The 18,804-nt window shown below is 42.3% G+C and overlaps 1 protein-coding gene across 9 annotated transcripts in view; it reads right to left on the bottom strand.

Moving 5' to 3' along the window:
- The window catches only part of CADPS2 (calcium dependent secretion activator 2), a 528,014-nt gene extending 509,555 nt beyond the window's left edge, over positions 1-18,459 (bottom strand). For 3 of the 9 annotated variants that reach the window (XM_059396494.1, XM_059396496.1, XM_059396497.1), the window contains exon 1: positions 17,792-18,455. In XM_059396494.1, the coding sequence (XP_059252477.1) occupies positions 17,792-18,130 (339 nt within the window). In that variant the 5' untranslated portion in view covers positions 18,131-18,455. Of the gene's footprint in view, positions 1-17,791 lie in introns of all 9 variants that reach the window. The other 6 variants (XM_059396490.1, XM_059396492.1, XM_059396491.1 and 3 more) reach the window with 4 other exon arrangements.
- Between the last annotated feature and the right edge of the window lie 345 nt (positions 18,460-18,804).

The raw sequence follows: 18,804 nt of genomic DNA, 5'->3' as shown, positions 1-18,804 counted from the left end.
AAAAAAAAAAAAAAAAAAAGTGTCTATAGACGGATTGAATTAACAAGTACCCAGCACAGACATCCATCAACAGATGAATGGATAAAGATGTGATACACACACAAACATACACACACACACACAGGAATACTACGCAGCCATCAAAAAAACCAAAATCTTGCTATTTGCTTATTTTGCTAAGCAAAATAAGTCAGAGAAAGACAATTATCATATGATCTTACTGATAAGAGGCATTTGAGAGGCAGGGTGGGAGGGGTGGTCTGTGGGGGATAGGAAGGGAAAAATGAAACAAGATGAAACCAGAGAGGGAGACAAACCATAAGAGACTCAATCTCAGGAAACAAACTGAGGGTAGCTAGAGGGGAGGGGGTTTGGAAGGGATGGGGTGGCCGGGTGATGGACACTGGGGAGGGTATGGACTGTGGTGAGAAAATTTAAAAAATAGTAATAAATAAATAAACAAGTACCTAGCACAACAAACTTTTAAAGCTAAGATATTGTAACATTTTAGAATCCTCTAAAGTCAAGGCCAAAAGCATGAGAAAGGAAAAAACCGGTCTTCTAAAAATGAAACCAGACTTCAAACTTTTCACTGGCAACACTGGAAGCTGGAAGAATGTGCATTAATGCCTTCAAAGTTCCAGAGGAGGAGGATTTCAACCCACATTTCAATGCCCAGTCAATTCCTCTATCAAAACAAAGAAAATTTCAAACCCACATAGATTCAGAAAATTTGTCACTCTTTCAAAGGTGCATGTGAAAAGGTTCAAACAGTATTAGGAAATAAGAACATAAGATCTTCAACTTACAAGAACTATGAAAAGAGAATCTTAACTTTAATTCTCTTGTTCAGCTAGGAGTTCACATTAGAGTAAACCAGAGCAATGTTTTGGGGTGGGGGGGACAGATGTGGGGGTAGGGGTGCAGGAAGAGGTAAAGAGATCAACATTAGCCATTACAATGATCTCCAAACCTAATCAGGTGTCCCATGTGCTGGGTTCTCCCTTTGCTCTCCATACCCATTAGGCTCTCTCATCTACCCAGCTCTGTGTTTTGTAGGACTAACAGGCCCAACCACCATGCATGTCTGCTCTTCAGCTTCTCTTTGGGATTCTATTTTCATGAGGGAACTGCACAAAATCAGAGAGGGAAATACAAGCCAAAAGGAGACCATCTCTGGGCTCACTCACTACTACACACCCTTTTGGCCATGACTCAATTCTCCTCCAGCAGACCAGAGCCTCTGACAGAGAGCTTACTCCCACTCCTTGGTTCCTGGTCAGTTCTGGCCCAAGTCCCCTTCTTTTGCCCACAGAGGCCTACACACATTAAGGCCTTCCCTCTGTTTACTATGAAGGCTTCCCCATTCCTCAACGGTTCCCTTAAAGCTGCGTGACCCTCTCATTTGTGAGTTGCCCCTTGGTGTGACAGCAATTTCCGACTGGTCCCTAATTCATAAGTCTCCCTCCTTTAGAAAAAGATAACCCTTTTGCTACACAGAAGTGAAGCTTATCACTAGGTTATAGAATTTGCTCATATTTTCACAAATACAACATCCTAACTAGAGTAAGAGGAGGGGAAATAACATGTATTTCAGATATAAGTGCTTGGGCATAGCTGGTCTAAGAAAATAAACTAGACTCACACATACACATATCTAATGTGAAAGTCTGTCTAAGGTAAATGAGCTAGTATTTAACTGAATGTTGTCAACATTACTTCTTTGATATTTTGAAGGGTTCAATAGTTCACTTATCCATAAAATCCAGGAGAATAGGACAACTCAAAAGCAGACACAAGCATCCTGCATCAGAAACAAAATCACAAGCACCAGTGCTGTTGGTGACATTTCTTCGCTAGAGAGAGCAATTCTCAGGAAAGTTCCTAAAAAAATGAAGTTGAGTCTTTCCCTGAATTTACCCAAAAGTTGCACTTCTAGGAAGATCATACATATTAAACGCACACAAAAGATACTTTGTATTTTATAAAAAGTTCTATTCTAGGTTCAAATAACTGAGGACAGACTTTACCTACATAAACCCAAAAGGACATTCGAATGCTATGTAGGATGAGAGACAAACTGTTGTGTATTTCAGGTTTTCAGAATCCCTGGACCCTACCCACTAAATACCAGTAGCGACTCCCTAGTCATGGAGAAAACCAACATACCCATGGAATTTTTTTCAGATATCTGCTGGGGGTGTTGACCATCCCCATTGAGAATCACTGGTTTATAATTTGCAACAATTTAAAGAGATAATGAAGGGAGACAAAAATAGAGAAACAAGAACTCCAAAAAAAAAAAAAAAGTATTTTTTTCAAGTATTATAAGAATTGCAACCAACGCATACTAGGCGGTTTCCCAGTAAAAGAGTCTTCATATAAACTCCACTCAGTATCTTTCAGGTTCTAGAGTCACCTACTCAAACAGAATCTTCAGGATTCTTAAAGATAAAATTAACCCTCGGAGGGCATTTTACTCACAGAAGGGTCTAGCTGCAGGTGTTGCTGGCAATGGATTTAAATTCCAGCGTCTGAAATCCCTGCAGTCTCTCCCCCATGGTGACAAGAGGAGCGTCTCCTGCCTCAAACACCAGGACAAGAAACAAAACAGCTGGTTGTTTCTGTTAACGGGACTAACTGTAGTTAGAGCATGGACAGAACAGCCCACCTTAGCAAGCAAAAATCAAGTAGCTTGAAGAATACACATGAACAGAAGTTCACTCCTCACTCTTGCAGAAGAGTGAGAGGTGGGGTCTCTCTTGCCCAGCATGGCTGCTGTGCTGTCCTCAAGTAGAACCAGGTCTTCATCCAAATGTCTACTGTAACTGCCAGAGAGAGCCGGCTCCTCCGGCCAGTGGGCAAGGACAGAGGAGATGGCAGTGGGGACATGCCCCTCTTATTTTAGGTGTAGAGCCCAAGAGGCAGGCTGCCCCAAGATAAGCCACTCTGGCATTTTTTTAAGGGAGAGGGGCATAGGGGAAGAGAGGATTCCAAGCAGACTCCCCACAGAGCATGGAGCCCCCACACAGGGCTCAGTCTCACAAGATCAAGACCTGAGCCGAAATCAAGGGTCAGATGCTTAAGCAACTGAGCCACCCCAGATGCCCCTGGCATATTCAAGTTACTTGAGACAGCCTCTGCATGGAGGACAATCAGACCTTCTTCTATCCCCTTACAGCAGGAAGTCATCTCACCCAAGATGTAGCCTCCCTGTGCCAGGAAGTAAACATAACTTTATCATTAGAGATGAGAAATTTAGGGCCTGGAAAGCTATACAAACAACCTTTTTTTTTTTTTTTTTTTTTTTTTTTTTTTACTAACTTACTACCTTGGCCTGAATTCTGTTTAGAATTCCTTACTAATTGAAGCTCCCTGAGTTCATTTCTTTGTCCAGTCAATTCCTCCAATTTATCTTTGGCTAAAAAATGAAAAACTGCCCTAGTCATTTATGTCTCCAATTACTGGGCCTCTGTGTGCTCATCCCACTCTCGCCACCATAACTTCTTTGCTGTTCTTCCTAATTTTATTCCACCTCAAAGCTCTTCATACTTGCTGGTAATGCCACCCAGATGTTCTTTCTCACCTACACCCCATTTTCAAGTGGCTCAAACACTCTGGCTTAATTCAACCAATTTCTGCTCCTCAGGGAGCCTTTCCCTGAACACCCTAAAGTAGCCCAGATGCCAAACCCCCTTCCACAGTGACCATCTCTCAATACTTACGTATGCTCTTACTGATTATCATCTACTCTACTAGAACTTTCATGAGGGCTGTTTTGTCCACACCTACATTCCCAGTGCCTAACCTAAAGCCTAGTACGCAATGCCTGCTTAAATATTGCCTCAATATTTACTGCCTAAATGTAATAGGCTTTATAGAACGTTTTTCTAAGTGAAAATGAGAAAACAGAAACAACCACCACCTCCACCCTTTGAAGATCAACTCCATGCCAGGCACTGTGCTAGGTACTTTTCAGAAGTTTTCTGTGATCTTCACAGCATCCTGAAGTAGCTATCCTTTTGCACATCAGACAGCAATCTAGAGAGGACAACGGCAGAACCCTGCTCTGCTACAGCTAGTGGCGTCCCATAAACAAGAGTGAAGGTTGTAAAAGCAAAGAGGAAACTGGAAGGGTAACACAGGAGGGGAGAGAGATTGCCAACAAGCTTAGAGTATTAACCATCTTCCATCCCACTTTTTCTAGCATCTGCACAAAGTCTTTGATAGTTCTACAACCCATTGAAATTAAGAACTACTAAACTCAGTAAATGCCAACTTACATCTAAAAATCTGCTCTTCGCAGCATACTTCATGTAGATCTCAGTTGTACCACATTTGAAACCTGTGCTTATCATTTTAATCTTTTATAAAGCACAATACATATGCATGTACATCTATACGTTTATATTTATATCGTTGCTCTACACAACAGTCTATACAAAGAACAGCACTGAAGCTTAGTTTTGGGTGGCAAAGCTACCATGTAGAGCTCAAGCTGTTCGTCAGATAATCTAAGAAAGGCTGAATTCAGCATATGAATTACAGCTTAGAAATAACATGAAAAGTGGGTTTTGAAATTAAACCTAAAACGAGCTGGTAGTGTCAGCTCTATATTGTTGAATCCAAATAGCCTTTCCTGTCCCCATCCCACTTGACCTCCCAGTAGCACCTGTCCTTGTTGTCTACTTCATTGTGTTAAATAGTTCTTTCCTCAGTCTGTGAGGTAGACCACGCTGGTTTTCTTCTGTATCAGCTGCCCCTTCTCCATCTCCTTTATCAACTCAACCTTCTCTCCCCCTTAAACCCTAAAGTTCTAAGACCAAAGCATTAAAACCTCCTTGCTGGATTCATTTTTCTACCACATCATCCAGGCCCACGCTTGCAATTAAAATACACAAAACAATTCTCAAATTTACCTCTTGTACCCAAATTACTCCTTAAACTACAAACAAGTGTCCTTTTGGTCTCTACGTTATTTGAAGGACATGAAATTCAACATCTCATGTATTAGATTTTAGCTCCGTTATGGCATGATCTGTCCTAGATTAAACAGTGTATCCCCACACCACTTCTCTCACATATTTGTAAGAGTAAGAAGGAAATAAAGGCCAAAATCTAGGATTTATAGGAATTCTTATGGAATTATACACTTGAACCAAAATTATGAAAAATGAAGGTTATTTGGACATTTTATCCTCCCCCAGTCATTTCAGGCATACTGTTCTACCATGGAAGGCATGGTGGCCCTCTAGTTGAAGCAGGGTTGAGAGAACAAGAACATGCCTTCTAGCTCCCTACCTCCCACTGCTCAAGAATACATAAGTCCTTCTGGTTAGGAAAACCAGAGCTTCACAAATGTAGCCAATAGTGGTCTTGTTACAGTTCAGAATGGTTCCTGAGGACACTCAGCATTTCATAAGCCTTTTTGGCTAAAGCAGTGTTTTGAGTTTTAGATCATTTTCTAGAAAACTAAATGAAAATAAGATTCTCATCTCTTTAAATAAAATTTGGAATATATTTCCTTAAAATTTATGAAAGTAATAAAAATACAGGTTTCAGAGCAGAATTTAATTTTCCCATCTTCCAATATTCATGCAGATACATAAAAGTATCTTTAAAGGAAACACCGCCAACTGAATATAAAACTGAAACCCATTCAGAGGAACGTCCACTAACTTCATAATCCATGAAGAAAACCAGAGACACATAAGCTACTTAAAATACACACATGCTCTGCCCAGTGAATCAAAACCGTAAGCACAACCATGAAGAAGGCATAAGATTTATATCCTGTCACTCTGTGTCCCTGGCTCCAGGATGGGAGAGTTCAAATGTCATAGAGTAAAGACAAAACAAAAAGGAAACTGAAAACAAAACAAAACAAAAAAACAGAAAAGATGGAAACATTGCTTTTATAAGAGCTTGAAACCGTCATTGCCAAAGACTTGGCAAAAATTGTTGTATTCATTCTTCTCAATATAAAATAACCTCAAAATGTGTATGCATGTATGCATATGCAGACATATGTGTTTACATGAGATGTGTTCCTGAGATCGAGCCCCACATACAGGTGAACAGAATCAAGTAGATTATGGATATCCATATCTGAGACTCCCAACAGTTTAATTTCAACTTTAAAGGTGGACAAAGAATTCTTGTCTACCACCACACTAAATGAATCAAAATCAGTGATAAAGGAGCTTCCTTTAATTATATACTTTACACTATTAAGAATTTGGGATCAACAGCCCAGTATTCATGGCAGCAATGTCAGTAGCCAAACTATGGAAAGAGCCTAGATGTCCATCGACAGATGAATGGATAAAAAAGATGTGGTGAATATATATACCATGAAGCTATAAAAAAAAAACACACAAAATTTGCCATTTGCAATGACGTGGATGGAACCAAAGGGTATTATGCTAAGCAAAATAATCAATTAGGGAAATCAGGTATCGTATGATCTCACTGATATGAGGAATTTGAGAAACAAGACAGAGGATTACAGGGGAAGGGAGAGAAAAATGAGACAAGACGAAACCAGAGGGAGAGAAACCATAAGAGACTCTTAATTTCAGGTCACAAACTGAGGGTTGCTGGAGGGGAGAGGGGAGGGAGGGATGGGGCAGCTGGGGATGGTCATTGGGCAGGGTATGCGCTATGGGGAGTGAATTGTGCAAGACTGATGAATCACAGACTTGTAGCCCTGAAACAAATACATTATATGTTTAAAAAAAATTGGCATCAATATATAGGAGTTAAATACTTCTGGAAATAAAGTAAAGATACATTTATAGCAGAGTAATGTACTCACTATAAAAATTATAAGAAAAGGGCACCTGGGTGGTTCAGTCATTGGGCATCTGCCTTCGGCTCAGGTCATGATCCCAGAGTCCTGGGATCAAGCCCAGCAATGGGCTCCCTGCTTGGCAGGGAGCCTGCTTCTCCCTCTCCCGCTCCCCTCTGCTTGTGTTCCCTCTCTTGCTGTCTAAGAAATAAAATCTTTTAAAAAATGACAAGATAGGAATTATTACTATAAAGCTAATTATTAGATTTATAAAAAAAAATCCCAAAGTCAGAAAATTTGCCACATCATTTGTAATATAAAATATCTTAATAGTAAGTGGGGGTGGTTGGATGGCTCATTTGGTTATACATCAGAAGATTTCAGCTCAGGTCATAATCTCCAGGTCATGGAATCAAGCCCTTTGTGGGGCTCCACAGGGAGTTCGGATTCTGCTCCGGGTGCTCTGCTTTGCCCCCACCCTCACTTACACTCTAAAAAATAAGGGGCACCTGGGTGGCTCAGTGAATTAAGCCTCTGCCTTCAGCTCAGATCATGATCTCAGGGTCCTGAGATCGAGCCCCACATCTGGTTCTCTTCTCAGCGGGGAGCCTGCTTCCCCCTTCTCTCTGCCTGCCTCTCTGCCTACTTGTGATTTCTGTCAAATAAATAGAATCTTTAAATAAATATTTAAAATTAAAACCTTATTACTAATTATACTACAAAAAAAATTGTTCACTGAATCGCACGGTCAACATAAAATCAGAAATTAAAGAGAAAACCTCAACACTAGAAATTTTTTTTAAGGCTTTATTTATTTGACAGAGAAAGAGATCACAAGTAGGCAGAGAGGCAGGCAGAGGGAAAGGAGGAAGCAGGCTCCCTGCTGAGCAGAGAGCCCAATGTGGGCTCGATCTCAGGACCCTGAGATCATGACCTGAGCCGAAGGCAGAGGCTTAAACCACTGAGCCACACAGGCGCCCCAACACTAGAAATTTTTTTTAGTATTCTAGTTAACTATGCTAATACCAGTTCAAGAAAAAATAACATTTAGCAAAAATTTAATATTACAGACAATGCCAAACTGTATCTAGAGATAAATTCATAGCTTCATATATTTTCATTACAAAGCAGAAAAGGATCCTAATTAAGCTGCCAGATGAAAGAACCACCTTATAGCTCTCCTTACTTAGCCCTCCCTGCCACCAAAAAAAAAAAAAAAAAAAAAAAAAAAAAAAAAAACCACCCTTAGGCAAATAGAAACTATAAAACAAAATTTATGAAGTTAACACATATTTTTGTAAAAATATCTGGGCTATCCAATTTTTATTAAAGTTTTTATTTTTTCACTGAGAGAGTATGCACACATACTCTGTTGAGACCAAGAGCACAAACAGGGGATTGGGTCAGAGGAAGAGTGATAAGGAAGCTCTCTGCTGAGCAACTCGGGGCTCGATCCCAGGACCCCGGGATCATGACCTGAGCCCAAGGCAGATGCTTAACTGATTGAGCCACCCAGATGCCCTTCAAGCCAATTTTTAAAGAGAATAAAATCTGAAGACTGAAAACTGTAAAGAAAACAAAAGAGATATGTCCAACTACGTTAATATACTTGAAAACCAATGGCCAATTTTCTGAAGTCACAATGTTCACATTTGAATGTAGAATAAGTAAAATATCTCATAGGATAAAGAGGAAAAATTCAAAATAGATTCTATTAATTTCATGAGTGAATTCTTTCTTCTGTCAAACAAGCATCTGCTACCTTACATACAAAAAAAAATTCTTGAGCAAAATTAATATATTCAGTACTATTCCTTAAAAATCAAACCTGTTACAACAGCCAGCATAGAAAATGAAATACCTTTCTGAATAGAGGCAAAAAAATAAAGTGGAAGTCTAGGGAACGGGAAATCAAGTGTTTTAAAAATCACAATCAGGGGCACCTGCGTGGCTCAGTCGTTGTGTCGGCCTTCAGCTCAGGTCATGATCCCAGAGTCCTGGGATGGAGCCCTGTATGGGGTTCCCTGCTCAGAGGGAAGCCTGCCTCTCCCTCTCCCCTGCTTGTGTTTCCTCTCTTGCTGTGTCTCTGTCAAATAAAATCTTTAAAAATAAAAAGATAAATAAGAATCACAATCAGGGAGCAATTATCCTAGAAATGTAAATATGATTTAACAATATTAAAACTAGTCACAGAGTAATTTGATAACATTCAAAGTCAATTCCTGATAGCTTTATCCTTTTAATGTAATGAAAAAATAGAATAAAGAACATCCTAAAATACAGTATATTCCTTGGTATAATACCAGAAGCACTCCTCCATAAAGCCTGGATCAAGACAAAGGTATGGCAAAAAATAAACTATTATGAACATTTTTACTAGTGACATCAACAAAAGGTAGAGCTATTTGATAGGACAAGTCATTACTATCAGGATTCAAGCACCCACAAAGACCATCTAGAAGGATCAGGTAATCATTACTGAAGCCATCAGTAGTATAGAGGAACATGATCAGTTAAAACGTAGTTTAGGAGCACGGAGGTGGCTCAGTTGGTTAACCGTCTATCTTCTGCTCAGGTCATGATCCCAGGGTCCTGGGATCCAGAGCTCAGCAAGGGATTCTGCTTCTCCCTCTCTGTGCCCCCCAAACCCCTGCTTATGCTATCTCTCATTATCTCTCCCTTTTTCAAATAAAATCTTTAAAGAATATTAAGTTAAAAAAAAAATTTAAAACAAAGTTAGTTTATAATAGTAATAGAAAAAGATAAGCCACAATAAAAAAATTTTTAAATGTTTCAAGATAACCTTGATTATAAACCTCGGTCTATATAAGAAAACCTACAAAACATCACAAAGACATAAGAGGCTTTACTAACTGAGGTGATGTTTATGTTGCTCGAAGACTGAATTTAGTGTCATAGTTTCCCCCAACCTGCTTAACAAAAAAAAAAAGAAAAAAATGCTAGCACGTAGCCTGGAGAATGTGCATCAGCAGGCACTAAACTAAGCACTTTTTATAGGTCATCTAATTTAATTATAACACGAATTCTATGGGGACATTATCTCCATTTTACAAGTGATAAAACCAGGACCCAGAGAAAGGAAAAGCCTTCCTCACACAATGTATGGATACTACTGAAGAATGAAGCCCAAGCCCTCTGAAGACATGATCTCCAAAAAGCTGCTCTACTGCTACAATTTTAAAAGGGGGGAGAAGGGGGAGGGTGGAATAGGATGAAAAGAATTTGACAAATGGGAATTAATCCCATCAGGTTATTAAAACAGGATTATCCTAAATCAAAGTTACATGGTACTAGCAATACGAAGAGCTAGATCAGTTAGAATAAGTAACCTAGAGAAAGATGTAAAGAAAAACATACACAGCCTATAACACTAGCCTGTGAGCGGGATTTTGGCTGGTTTTGTTCTTTACTGAATTTCCAAAACATCTGGTAGTGTTAAGTAGAGGTTCAATAAATATTTGACCAATGAGTTAACGAAGGAAACAATGTGAACTTGCCTTATAGCTCGGTAATGGAAGTAGAGCATAATCAATTAGGCTGCAAGAATTGCTTAGCTATTTGGGGGAATAAGTCAACTCCCTGCTTCAAACAATTCTAGATGGGAAGTTGTTGAAGAGAATAAATGTTAAGGAAAAAAAAAATAAACTATATCTAAAAACAGTAAGAGACCTATTAAAGAAAGCCTTTCCACAATGGAACGCTATCCTCAACATACTGATAAGCGTTCCCATCAGGAAAACCAGGATCTCAATAAAAAAATGTGAAAAGGATGTTAGACCATACATTCATTCATCCTCACAATCAGCAAACAGCAAGTTAACAATCGTCTCAGCTACCAGACTGGAAAGATAGTCTTTAAATTGTTCATAGCCTTTGCCCCAATAACATTTTCATTGTAAAGATTCATCACTAACCAGGTTAGAAAATGAAAATATTCAAACCATAAGGTTTACAAGGTGAGGATATAAAGTTTCGAGAAGACCATCCATGATACTCTACAAATAAACTCCCAAATGCAAACCAACTTAACCCATTAATGCTATTTTTTTAATCTGTTATTTATTATAGTTGATACACAATGTTCATTTCAGGTATACAACACTGACCTGACACTTATATAACTTGAAATAGGTTTTCTACACTAAGATTTTGCCAAAAGACTGCACAGAAAAATATCAAAAGACTTAGAACTGTTTAAACAAGAAATTTAAGCACTTCACTCAGAACACATTTAGGAATGCCTTAGGAGGTTCACTTTTTGAAAGATCTTTATGCACTACTACCGCATACACAGGGGAAATATTTCTCCCACTAATGATCTTGAAAAGACCTTGGTGAATTTACTCTTCAGTTAGACATTACTCATGTCAACTCCTACTCAGATTTCACTCTACTCTCCCAGTTTATTTCGGGATGGAAGGCAACACTCAGGCTTACCCTGAGCATCCTACATTTTCTGTTGCTAATTCTGTGATCTGTGGTTCTACAGTGATTACACAATTGCAATGTAATTGCCTCTTGTATATTACCTAATTAAAGACCTTTTAGAAGTCTCATATGTACTGATCTCCCACCGTATTGATTCAATAGAGTCTAGAATATTCGGATATTAGAGCATCCCTACTGCCTTTACCTTAATATGGAATATGGGTTTAATTACACAGTAATCTCATTACTGCAAATACTTTCACCTTGCCTAGATTAAAATAAGCCCAGTAGTCTTAACAAACAGTAGCAGTTTTCAGCCTTGTTTTTATACTGGAATCACCTAGAAAGCTTTGAAACTACCACATTGGGGAGCCTGGGTGACTCAGTCAGCTTTCAGCTCAGGTCAAAATCCCAGGGTCCTGGGATCAAGCTGCATATTGGGCTCCTTGCTCAGCAGGGAGCCTGCTTCTCCCTCTCTTCCTCCAGCTCTGTGTCTCTCTCCAATGGAAATCTTTTAAAAAATAAAACTGCAACCTCAGAGATTGATTTCATTAGTCAGGGGTGCAACCTGGTTGATGGGATTCTTAAGAGCTCTCCAGATAATTCTAACACACTGCTAAAGACAGAAATCACAGGTTTTTGGTTTTGGGGGGCGTTGTTTTTAACGAAAGGAAATCCCACCAAATTCCTTAGCTGACTTTGAAACAAAGGGACCAATACAGCAGTCCTAAAATGAAGTGTTACCAATTTAGGACAATAGTTTCATAATTTGATTCCTGAACATTTTTAACTTTGGGAAGATGTCCTTTGTTCCAGTGATTCATCCACTGGTCATTAGATATAGCCTAAGAATGGAAGCACCCAAGACTACATGACCCACCACTTCTTCCAAAGAGCTAAATCAACTTGAAATATTATATAAAATAGCACAATCACTCAAGAGGCCTGCCTCACTACCAAATGGTAACTGGTGGGATTTTCCACTCAGAATTTCCATATTTCATAACCTGGCAATTCGCTTTCAGTTTAAAGTTCTTTAATGACCTTACAAATCGTGCTACTTATCTTGTGAGTGTACAGGGAAACGGTTTCCATTAAAAGGAAAAAAACTAGAGAGGGAAAACAGGGTTACGTTATTCTACTTCAGTTTATAAGCAGTCACTATATCACAATTGCCTCTGATTTCATTTTTGAAAGCAGCAAAGGCCAGTATCACTTAATCCATTGGCGTTCTCATTAGCACAACTCATTCCATTAAATTAAGTGCAAGGGTCTCAAGATACCCTGGGGAGGGTTAAAGGAACTGAAGCAACACACGCCTGCCTGAGACGCTGAAGTCAGTCTGAGGTTCTTCAGTGCCGTTCCCACCTCGTTCCCCAGAGGACCACGTATTTCCGATTAAAAGCCAACATAACCCAACCCTTCAACATTTGTATCATCATGTACCAAAGGCTGAGAGCACATGGAATGAATTATCTTAACTCCCGAAGAGGGTGGCTTTTTAAGACTTTCACATCATCTGCTGGAAATCTGCAAACAAGAAAGCAAGGCATACAACGGGGCTCCTACACGGTCTCTTGGGTTTGACAGAGGCATTAACAAAGTTTTGCTTGGCAATCCTTTGTTCTATACCAACAGGTATAACCATTTTGATGGCTTTTTTATGGGCAGGGTGGGGTTAGGGGAGGGATCCTGGAAATCTCAAAAACATGGAGGGTTGGGGGAGTGCCTGGGTGGCTCAGTGGGTTGAATGTCGACTCTCAGTTGCAGCTCAGTTCAGGGTTTGAGTCATGAGATTGAGCCCCTCATTAGGCTTCACAGTTGGGGGGGGGGGGGGCTTCTGCTTGGGATTCTCCCTCCTCCTCTACCCCCCCCATGCACATTTGCTTTCTAAAATAAGGCCAAAAAAAAGGTTTAAGAACATTAGTTTCCAAAGATGAGATGACTTTACTTTTGTTCCCTTTCCCCAAACTATACCTAATTCTTTGAAACTCGAGTAAATCCGACACGTCCATGTATACAGACGAGGTTTTTATAAGATACACTCTAAGAATGCATCCAGGCCACAGATGTAGCTCTGGCACCAAAGAGGGGCAACACTAAGACAAGGGCTCTTAGTGGAAGGTAAGGAATTTTCAACCTTTGTAAACCTATAGGGTTTTTTTCCTAGAAAACTGGTTCTTTCCCTGAACTTGGTGTGGGGGGGCGGGGGGTGATCAAAGCAATCACAATGTTAAAAACCTAATGGACTATCCAGAGATTAAAATGGCTGTTTTATTGTAACGGAACATGTCAGTTCTAGGAAAGCCCCCTTTTTCACCTAATACTATTTCCCTACAATGCACTCTTCCTGATCAGTTTTACCTAATGGCTTACTTCCCCCACAACCGTGATTTCACAGTATTTGTATACACTCAAACTTAGAATTAGAGGTAAATTATGCAAAGTGGTGGGAATGATTATTCCCTGTGAAGGTTTAATAAGTCACAATTTATTGTGAGTACAGTGGCCATGCACACAAAATGCAAAGAACAGAAGTATATGATTCATATACAAAATGATTACACATTTTTTTTTTTTAAGATTTGAGAGACACACAGGGAGAAGAAACACAAGCAGGCGGAGTGAGAAAGAAGCAGGCTCCTCGCTGAGCAGGGAGCCCAATTTGGGGCTTGATCCCAGGACCCTGGGATCATGACCTGAGCTGAAGGCAGAGGCTTAACCCATTGAGCCATCCAGGGACCTTTTTTTTTTTTTTAAGATTTTATTTGACAGATCACAAGGGGGTAGAGCAGTAGGCAGAGGCAGGGGGGAAGCAGGCTCCCTGCTGAGCAGAGACCCTGACGTGGGGCTCGATCCCAGGACCCTGAGATCAGGACCAGAACCAAAGACAGATGCTTAACCCACTGAGCTACACAGGTGCCCCCCACCCCGTGGTTTTTTTTTCCCCCCCTCTAAGAATTATTTGACAGAGCACAAGCAGGGAGAGTAGCAGGTAGAGGGAGAGGGAGAAGCAGGCTCCCCACTGAGCAGGAAGCCAAATGTGGGGCTCAATCCCAGGACCCTGGGATCATGACCTGAGCTGAAGGAGTCACTTAACCCAGCCACCCCAGCAACCCAATTCCTGTTCATTTCTAACTAGCTGGCTACTTCAACAGCTGACTTTAGTAAATTCAATAAAAACAAAAACCATGTAACCACCCAGCTAAACTATTAGTACATTAGTACATTAAGTCCTATACATTTAGAATGTAGCTCTAAATGATGGCCTGTAGTCTAAGTCCATATCTGTATGAGTGAAAGTACTTAACCTCTGTTATGGTGGCCATTATGTTTGTCAGACTCTTCCTACCTTCTAATCACCATGGACACCACCGGTTTTCTCCTGTGCGGTCCCCGGTTTTCCAAAGGCTTGACAAATTGCCTTTTAATTTGCCTTATAATGAAACAGATCTGATTATCTGTGTTATTGTTTTGTAGCTTCAACACTGATCCCACCTGTAACCAAAGACCTAGAGTAATGCAAGGTCATACGAAGTCTAGATCTTTTAAAAAAAGATCTAGAGTCCTATATACAGGCTCTAGTATTCTGATGGTGCAGAAGTAACCAAGGCAAAAAAGCATCAGGCTTAGGCACTTCACAGCTGAAATCCTTTCCCCATCAGTGGTTGCATCATATTTGTATCACATGTGAACCCCTGGATATGTTCATTCAGGTGGTAGGACCACTGGGTACAAAGCTTTGTCAGTATCTGGGTCCAGTCATCAGTAGTCAGGACCTAAGTGGCATATGCCAGCCACTCATTCCTCCGAGTTGAAGTTTTCTGGCCAAAAGCAAAGAAAGGCAGGTTTTAGTCAACTGAGTTTAATGCTACTAAGCTTTCTCAAGTAACTCATGGATAAAACCCCTAATTCAATTTGTGGGCCTTAGAGCCAAGAAAGGGGGAAACCACACTCTGCAGATCAGCTGCAGTTCACAGAAACTCACCTGCCCTTAACAGAGGGAGGACAGTCCAGGTATGGCTCTTCCGTCATTTATAGACACTTTCAGATCTTAATCTGAAAGTTTCTAAAATTCTCAAAGTTTTAAGTAAGCAGCAATATGCATTTCAGGAACATTTGAGCCTTTAAATCCTTTTACTAGGTATCTGACTACTTGAAGATAGAGAATAAAAATATACGATGGATTAGTGATTTTGCAATTATGCTGTTTTTATACAACCCAACTGTGTAATTCAAGACTTGAAGATTTTGGCATTAATTGACTTGTGCATCAAATTCACAAGAATATAAATTCCCACTTCACTGTCCTAGGAGGAAAACTACTGCCAAGAAATGCTCCAGCTCTCTTTAGTAAGCAGCATGTTAGGAGGGAAAAAAAAAATGTGGAGCCTTTTAAATACGGGAAATACAGGGCGCCTAGGTGGCTCAGTGGGTTAAAGCCTCTGCCTTCGGCTTAGGTCATGATCCCAGGGTCCTGGGTTTGAGCCCAAATTGGGAATCTCTGCTCAGCAGGAAGCCTGCTTCCTCCTCTCTGCCTACTTGTGATCTGTCAAATAAATAAAATCTTTAAAATATGGGAAATACATACTTCGACTGTTACATGGCATCCCCCTTAATAAAAACTCAGGCTAATCTGAATGCATCGTGCAATGCTCTCCACATTTACAGAATTCAAGTCTTCAAACATGCCGAACATTTTTGCAGAGATCAGACACAGGATTTTGTTTGGATTTGGTAACACCTGGATAAGGTTATAGCCGTTTCCTTCATATTGTGAATGTTTCGAAGTTCAAGTTCTGCAAGAACTTTTTAAATAGGAATCAGATCTGCAGCTATGAACAAGTTTCAGTAACAAAATGCGACAAATACACACCTTAAAGATCAGCTACCACTGACTTTTTACAGAAGAGTCAGAACAGGCATACCCTTAGTCTAACCATAGTCACTTTAATACACCAAAAATAAGCTTAAATTCTGCATGAATGATCAACGTGATGACTGGATGACATTCAGAAGCATGCTATAGGACCAGAGAACATAGGTCAATACTTACACTTAGTTAAGGACTACTGAGGTTGAAAGCTGCTTGACCTATGGAGTGGAGAAGCAACAGGTGACAGCAACAGAAGCAGCAGTGAGGAAGTACTTAGCTAGGAGTGGAATGGAAGGTGCACAAGAACTCCATGGGGTAGCCACAGCTGACCTGACCCTCAATTGGTCTGAAATTAGGAAATGGTGCTTGGATATACAGCTCTCCTGCAAAATGAGTCGTCTGCCTACAGGATACATCTTTTCCAGCTCCAGCCTTGTGACTGAATTACCTACAGGGTTAGGTTCTGGAAGGATCTGTATAATTAGACCACAGCTACAGAGAATCATCCCATAGGTACTCCCAGAGAATGACAGGTTCAAAACCGCTTCTTAGTTTTAGGTGTTTTTAAAGGCTGAATAAATGAGGGTGGCGGGAAGACTGTTTAGTGAAAGCTATAGCAGTGTTTCAGAAGGCAATTCACAAGCTCTCCAAATTTTTTAAGAGATTGCTCACAGGCTTAATACTTCAGAAAACACCTATGCAGCTAGATATGCCTTGGGCAAATTACAAGCTCTCTGGGTCCCCACATATTGTCCAACTAAGGAGATGGTTATATTTTTCCTGAACATTTAGGTACAGCATTCTATTAGATTTCCTAGACATGTTTTATTTGGAACATTTACCCGATTAGGGCAATTTGAGTCATGACTTTCATCTGTTACAGTACGTTAGACCCCTGGAAACTGGTTTTAAAACTAAAGTTGGCAGACATTACACCTGAAATTCCTTACCACTTTGGGATTAAAAAAAGAGAAAAGAAAAAAACCCGCATTCCTTACTGAGGGGCAATGTGCCAATCCTTTGTTTTTCATCAATAGTGCGTTTCATTAGGCCGACTCAGACCAGGAACTACTCACCTACAGCAACTCTACAAAACTGCGTACCTTCTCTAGGGTTTGGATTTGAAGTCCTAGTTTTCCAGCGGTATAGGAAGCTTAACTTTTTTATTATTATTCACGAGGAAAATTCCTACCCCTTCGCCCTAGTGAAGACTTCAAACAGAAGTGTCCAGATTTCACCCATTTCGCCTAACTACACAATCCTTTACACCCAGAGCGAAGCCCAGCTCCAGCTGAAGCAGGGGGACAGGAATGCACCATGGCCGTTAGAAATTAAAGTTTATGGGAGTTGCATACTAACCTGGCCGAAAGGGAGCCCCACCGGGTGCAGCCACCGCACAGCCGGCGCCAGCGGTGAGTCTCACTCCTGCCAAGCTGACAGCTTCTCCGGACGGGAAAGGGGGCTGGGGGAGGACGCGTCCTCTGCAACCCGAAACCCAGCCGGCTCAAGCAAGGTCTCCCCCCGCCCCCGAAAATCCCCTTGAAGCTCAAAGACCAACAAAACTAGTACCCACGTTGAACAAGGGCAGAGGGCAAGCGACCCGGGGCTCTCCCGGGAGAAAACTCCGGAAAGGAAGAAGTGGCGGCCGGAGGCAGCTGGTCCTGCGTGCAACTCACCTTCTGCTGCCTCCGGGCCATGTCGGTGGGCTGCTTAGCATTGAAGGGGTACGCGATGCACCTCACCACGAAGACGTAGAGCTGCAAGCGGATCCGCCGCTCCTGCTCCTCGTCCAGCTGCCTCTCGGGCTCATCTCGCCCCTCGCTGAGCACCGAGGGGCTGGGGCTCACCGGTCTGGCCGCGCTGCCGCCGCCCGCGCGCCCCGGCGCGTCCCGCCGCCCTTCGCGAGCCGGGGCCGGCGGCGCCCGCTGCGAGCCGCCGGCCGCCACCAGCACATCGCGGCTCTCCTCTTCCAACCCTTCGTCCGACTCCTCTTCGCTGGAAGACGGGTCCAGCATGGTGCTCGGGGCGCCCCGCCGCTCGGCCCGCGGCCCCCAGGCGCCTCAACCCCGCGGCAGCTGCGCCTGCCGGTCGGAGGGAGCCGCGCGGCTCGCAGCCGCGGTCGCGGTCGCAGAGCGAAAGGGAAACTGGCCGGAGCTTTCCGGACACGTCGAGTTGGAGACGGAATGTTTCCTTCCACCAGGGCGAAAGGGGCGGGCAGCAGCCAGAGGAGAAGAGGGGGAGCCGCCGGGATTAAATAGGCGGAGTTAGCGTTGGAGGTGAACGTGAGCGCCTCGTGAATTCCTCTGCCCGCCCGGGGCCGGCCAACCCCGTGATCCTGCCGCGCGGGTGGGCAGAGGCGGGGCGGCTCGAGGGCCCGGGCGCAGGTGAGGAACCTGTGGCTCCCACAACAAGCAACACGTGGAATAAAATGTTGAGCGGGCGCGGGGTCGTGGAGTGCGCGTGCGCGCGCCGCGGCTGCTGCCAGGGCCCAGGTGCAGGCTACCCGGGCGCGCAGTGTGCACGGGCGGGGAGGGGCTGCGTGTGCGGGCTCCGAGTGCGCACACCCGGGGGTGCTTGCACGGCTTTGACCCCCACCCCACGTCCTTTTTCTTCCACCAGACTCCCGAGGGACGGGTGGACGGGGGCCGGACAGCTTCCCCCACCCTCCGCCCCGCGCAGGTGAGGAGAG

The sequence above is a fragment of the Mustela nigripes genome, chromosome 4, assembly GCF_022355385.1.
Source record: "Mustela nigripes isolate SB6536 chromosome 4, MUSNIG.SB6536, whole genome shotgun sequence".
Lineage (NCBI taxonomy): Eukaryota > Metazoa > Chordata > Mammalia > Carnivora > Mustelidae > Mustela > Mustela nigripes.
The sequence above is the reverse complement of the archived record's forward strand: the minus strand, read 5'-3'. Positions and strand labels throughout refer to the sequence as shown.